Source organism: Cariama cristata, unplaced genomic scaffold (genome assembly GCF_000690535.1).
Source record: "Cariama cristata isolate BGI_N322 unplaced genomic scaffold, ASM69053v1 scaffold30369, whole genome shotgun sequence".
Classification (NCBI taxonomy): domain Eukaryota; kingdom Metazoa; phylum Chordata; class Aves; order Cariamiformes; family Cariamidae; genus Cariama; species Cariama cristata.
In genome coordinates, this window is record NW_009637896.1 from 501 (window position 1) to 6,498 (window position 5,998).

The 5,998-nt window shown below is 53.8% G+C and overlaps 1 protein-coding gene across 1 annotated transcript; it reads right to left on the bottom strand.

Moving 5' to 3' along the window:
• Positions 1 to 1,604: 1,604 nt before the first annotated feature.
• On the bottom strand, positions 1,605 to 4,211 carry HMCES (5-hydroxymethylcytosine (hmC) binding, ES cell-specific; the record flags this gene model as incomplete). The annotated part of the gene is made up of 5 exons (XM_009708528.1): positions 1,605 to 1,811; positions 2,211 to 2,403; positions 2,861 to 3,021; positions 3,596 to 3,715; positions 4,068 to 4,211. Coding segments are annotated over 5 exons (825 nt in total), but the record flags the coding sequence as incomplete, so codon positions are not given.
• Positions 4,212 to 5,998: the final 1,787 nt, after the last annotated feature.

The window sequence follows — 5,998 nt, forward strand, 5'->3', positions numbered from 1 at the left end:
CTGATCTGCAGTTAGTACCGACCGGGCTGGGGCAGCTGAGTTGCTCACCCTGGAGGAACGATGGCTGGGCAGGGAGAGAAACCTCCCTTATGGCTTCTGCAAGGACAAGCAGTGAGGTGACAGCCCCTGCGCCTGAAGACCTATTTATTCTGCCAAGAGCTGCTAATGCAGCGACTCTCTTACCTCAAGTCACTGTGGGAGCGATGAGGAGCCAGCTAGCAACAGGCTTTCTGGCTGGAAATCCTAATCCCAGCCCAGCTTCCCATAAGCCAGGAGACCTTCTGGGCTCAGCCACCCCCATGGCACACGAGGGATTCAGAGACAGAGCCAAATCTGAGAGTGCTCAGGTCTCCCCAGGTGCCCATCCTCTAGCTCCTGCCCTGGCTCCGCTGTCCGTCCCCAGGGACAAGCCCTGGCTACCGCACCCTGCAGCTCCCCAGAGGAGAGATCATTCAAGAGGAGCCCCAAAGTAAATCCCCGGGGAATATTTTCCACTGGCAAATGGAAATGCTTCAGCAACATGGTCCTGCTGGTACCCTGAGAGCTCAGCAGCGGTAGCTGGTCTCACCTTCAGCAGATGGAGAGGAGAGATGAGCTCTGCCTGCGAAACAGGAGCAATGGGGCTGTGGTAGACAAGGGGGACGCAGACATGCACACCGACAAGGGCACCACACAGTCAACCAGTTAACTCCATTTTATTGTTTCCAATATAAATGAAGTACTGCTTTCCAGCAAGGGTCCCACCGTGTAAGGCTTTTGTTCTGTAACATCTGGCTCTGTTTACAAAATCCCTGACCTCAAAAACAACTGCCTTATGCTGTTCTGTAACGGCACTTTGGTTATCTGGGCTTTAACGAATGACCTTTATGAACAAGGCAGAGCACATCCCTCCACAGATCAAGAAAATCCTCTCTAAGTCTTCAAATCCCATTAACAAAATGATTGTACAAACAACGTGACCAAGACACGCTGTCCCACCCCGCTGCCTGCAGGGAAACCCAGGCAAAATCCAGTTCCTCCCCGGTGCTGCTTGAACATCTCCACAAATGCACACAGCAACGCTGGTGCAGAGCGGGCTGACTCTGGCAGATCTTCCCAGCCTGGCGTTTCCTCCTCCTATTTATTGCATGTTCCTCTGTACTGCAGCCATCTTTTGAGGGCGAGAGTATTAGAAAGGAATTTGTACAGAATCAATATGGAATTAAATGAAAAAGAGGTATCAGTTTAATAACAAAAAAAAGGGAAAAGAAAACCAAAGGAGACATGAACTATGGACACTGTCAGAAGGCAGAAGCTACTCCTCCCTGGCAGGCTGAGATGCTTCTCGGGGCTTTATCTTTGCTTGGCACGAGTGGCTGGCAGGGAGGGAGGCCAGAAGGTTATATTCACTCTTGTCAGCTCAAGACAAAGCCAAAACCTTTAAAGACAAACACCAACCTTTAACAAAACATGAAGACGAGAGACAACAACCTAGAGTGTTCGATCAACACCTGAGAGACTTGGAGAATCTCAACACCAGTCTGCAAAGCCTTCCAAAAAACCATTCCTCATTCTGCTTAGGAAAATGAGGAGGAAAAAGGATGGCCAGCCATCCCAGCTGGTGCCTAAGCCTTGCGTTTCTTCGCAGCTGGCTCTCCCTCCTCCCCCAGCCACTGCTGCAGGATATCTGCGCTGGTTTTCTTGGGTGAAGGGCTGTGGATGAACTGACTTGTCCACCTGGGCAAATCAATTTCTTTCTTCTGGGGAGAGCCCTCCTGGGAGTTTTTTAACCAGCCCAGCATCACTTTGCTGCTTGGGGTGGCTTTGACCTCCTGCAGAGACAAAAGACAGTTATGAGAGAAGTCAGAAGCACGGTGACAGCAGGGCAGGCAGCCGACTGCAAGAGCCGGTCCAGAGCAGGACGCCAAAGCAGTGGCCCTGCCTGCAACCAGGCACATCTGCAGGAGGTTCCCCCGGCTGCTGGGAACAGGCTTGTTCCAAGTCCCATTTCACATGGAATTTGCCTCATTTGGCAGAGAAATCCTGGCATTGGGTGATAGTTTATTTCTGGAAGCGGAGGGAAGGGAATCTGTTCGGGGCTCTGCACTCCAGCATCAAGCACAGGCATGCCCTGCAGATGCTGCCTGCTGCTGCCCCTCCTGCAGCCTGGCAGCACCGTCCCTGAGCACCGTGGCCAAGCTCTCCCCTGCCAAGCCCCCACCAACACTCACCTTTTTGGTTCCCAGTTCGATGGGTGCAAGGCACTCGGGCGCGTTGTTGCGAACACTGTTGACAAAGGTGGACACTGGGTGGAAAACGATGTTCTCTGTGGGCTGGATGAGTTTAACTGCCTCTTGGGTTGGCACTTCAGCAAAGTCCAGCCATTTCCTGATGGCCTCATCCCCGTCCAGGATGGCTGGCATCCTAGGGGACAAGACGGTTGGAGCCAAAGCCCAGTGCCAATAAGGCTGAGCCAGGTGGCAAAAACCAGGCCTGTAAGCTAGCAGGGAGCTGGCAGCTCAGGGGGAAACAGGGGGAAAACCAAAGCAGCAGGATGCTCTTCCGCAAGGCAGAGCGCACAGTCACTTTACACAGGTAGCTGCTTTGCTGGAAGAGACAGAGGGGTTGACTGCCAGGCCCCAGTCAGGCAGAGAGTGATCCGATTGCCACCCGCTGGGGCACAAAGATGGTGATTTATGGAAAGGGCATGAGCTGGTGACCCGAAACAAGCTGGTAATGTAGCATTTTTCTCTGAGGGCATCCGGAGGAGGTAGGACTCCCTGCCTGCGTGCTGCCAGACTGGTGTTTGAAGGTGCAGCTTTCCTCCTTCCCCACCCCTGCTCCCCCCTGCCCTGCAGCCCCCTTGCCGGCTCTCACTTGCCTGTGATGGATGAAGCTCACGTCCTTGGAGGCATCCACGGTGATGATGGTGTAAGTGTACAGCATTTCTCCTCCTGCTGGCGGCTCCCAGCAGTCAAAAATCCCAGCCATGGTGAGCAATCTCCATCCTCTCCATTCCTCATCTCCCTCCTTCCCCTCGGCCTGCAGGAGAGAGGCCCCAACGCCCCAGTCAGTGCTGACCCATGGGCAGCCGAAGCATCGCAGACTTGCCACTGCCATGGCAGGTCAACGACTCAGATCTAAGTCACGAACTGCACTAATTTGAGGGCTTTCCAGGAACCCTTGTACTAATCTGGGGTAACTCCAGGAGAGGTACCAGCAGCCTCATCTTCCCACAGGCAAGCTAGCACCCTCCTCCCCTTCTGAACATCCAGACGCTGGCTCAGCCAAAGGAAAATGGTAGTGAAACTCCCAGCCCAGTCCCCTGTGAGACACGTTCCCCACCCATGCAAATATTTGGCACGTGGGGAGCAGCAAGCGTGACGGTGGGGACGCTGCAGCACCATTTAGAGCCAGGGGACCGCAGCGGCAGGGACTGCTGGCCACAGAGGGATGCCAGAGTGCTGAACCCACTGCCGAGCAGAGCCCCATTGGGAAACAGAGACTCCCAGAGGTGGGCACAGCTGGAGGGAGGGAGGCTTTTCCCAGGGCAGCTGGAGGGAGCAGGGGCTCAGAGATGGGTGTGAGCATTCAGACACGGCGAGGCACTCCATACCACGGCATCCTTGGTCTGGGGGAAGTAAATGAAATACGGCTGGGTCCCCCCGTGGGTCCGCTGCCACTCGTAGAAGCCATCCGCCAGGACCACGCAGCGTTTGCCCTTGAGGAGAGCACCCTGGGGAGAGAAAGCACAGGTGAGTGGTGAACAGCAGCCTCAGGCAACCTGCGAGGGAGGACGGGGGATTCTGGGACTACCCAGCCCACTCGGTCCCTCTTGGGGCTCCCCCAAACTGCCCCATGGGGTGCACAAATGTCACCACCAGCACCGTGATGAAAGATGAGCTTCACCAGCAACAACCGTTTCAGTTGTTCTATTTTAACGAAATCGGCCAGCTCTGCGGTACAGGGACTCACTCCCCTGTGCAGCAGGCAAACGGTGACTGGTACTTGCTAGGGAGATGCTTCAGCTCTGGTTTTGCCGACTACAAGATCCTTTCAAGCTAGACACAAAGACAACAGCCACTCACCTTGTAGGAGGACTTCTTCAGCATGGTATCACTGCGGCAGTTGGAGGTATTAAACTGCATTTTGGAGGGGTCATCCTTTTTGAACCAGGAGGGAACCAGGCCCCAGCGCATGTCCATGAGGACCCTCTCAGAGGAGTCGGCATCCTTTCCAACGAGATAGAGAAACACCTTGGGTCAGAGCCACGTCACAGGGACCACAAGCATCCCCACAGCTTCAGAGAGGGGCTTCATGGAGCCCTGCGGAAGCAGCTTCACCTCCTGCAAAAGAGGAACGGACCGGCATCTCTGCCAAGAGCTGAGCTGGGGCTCGCAGCCCCTCCAGCACCAAATCAGCGTCTGTTCTTCTGCAGGGATGCCACTCACAAGCCTTACAGAAATAACCACTAATTATAACCCTCTGCATATTCTTAATGGCTTTCCTCTAAGAATGAATGTTCAGCACAAAGCACAAGAATATTTTGCAGGAATAACTAACTAATAAATAAGTGTCTCGGTGACTCTCTGGAGGAACGAACACAGTTTTTCTTGAATGGGAACTGCCCGGACACGTGAAGTCTCCAGCTCTTGAGTGAACAGTCATGTCGGGCTGGTGTTAAGGTCCTCAAAACTTTCCCCTTTACAGCAAGCGTCCCAAAGGGCATAAGCCTCACCTTCATTTTAATAACGTGATTTCTGCTGGTCTGGTTCACTTTCACTCCTTGTGCTTTGCATATCACCTACCTTTGGACAATGGAAACGGCTTGTGGCTTTCACTTCTCCCCCAGCTCACTCTCACTTTCTGCCTGCAGCTATCAGCCCCAGGCAGCGCACAGCTGGGGCAAGTGAGGCCCCAGGGGGCATTTGCTTCCAAAGAACTGCAGTAGTGATACACACATATACCTACTACAGGTGTATACCTATAGGGACATGTATGTGCCCAGTTTTGTGAAGTCTTCCAGAGCCTCCCACAGATCAGGAGTGGCAAAAAGGGGCACTTCACACCGCGCCTGTGTGCCAACAAGATGAACAGAGACGGACCACGGAGCAGGTGTCTGCCCGTGCCTGTATCACGCTCCCAGCCCCGTGTTCCTCGGCTCCATCAGCTTATAGGCTGGCCTCGGGGGGATGTGGGACCCTGAGGCAGGAAAGGAGGGTACAAAGGATGCCCGGTGGCATTGCCCACAGCACTCCAAAGTGGCCCCACCAAGGTGTCCCACCCCATCCCCTGTGCCAGTAACGTCTGCCAAGTGCAGCAGCCCCTTCCACTGCCTCGCCGGCCAGGGGAGGAAGAGCAGAGGGAGCCCAGATCAGGGTGTTTCAATTCAGTGCACCCAGCTTCACCCCACTGAACACAACAGAGCAGCAGTTCGCCAGGCACCCTCTTATGCGGAAACCAAACGAGATGCACAAACAGTTGTACGGGCTGCTCAGGTTGTCTGAGGAAGGGCTGGTGAGGCTTAAATTAGCCAGGATAACGGTCACCACAGGTGTACAGTTATTTTACACCTCTGAAGTTCAGATTTTTTCTCTCTACTCTCCCCTACCAAAGTGACCTGGACACACTCAGCGGTGTTATGAAATTTTAAAGAAGCCTCAGGAAAGCAGAATAAAACCAGCAGAGCTATTACTGCCATTTGGGGAAAAAATTCTACCAAGGTTAATCACTTCTATACAAATTTTTGCAGAAAATACAACACTACGCTGGAAGTACGGTACCAGTTTCTGCGCCCTCCTTAGGAACACATAAATAACAAGAAGAGACACCTTTGCAATCAGGAAATTCAATACCTGCCACATACATCGAGCAAAGAGAAGCCAAGCAAGTCGTTACAATTCAGAGCGGGTACCACACCACCCCGGGAAGCAGAACCCCCTTCCCACCCCTCGGCCGACCGCAAATTTAGGCCACAGGATACCCAGCAGCCATGTGGATTTTCGCACAGCATCAACCA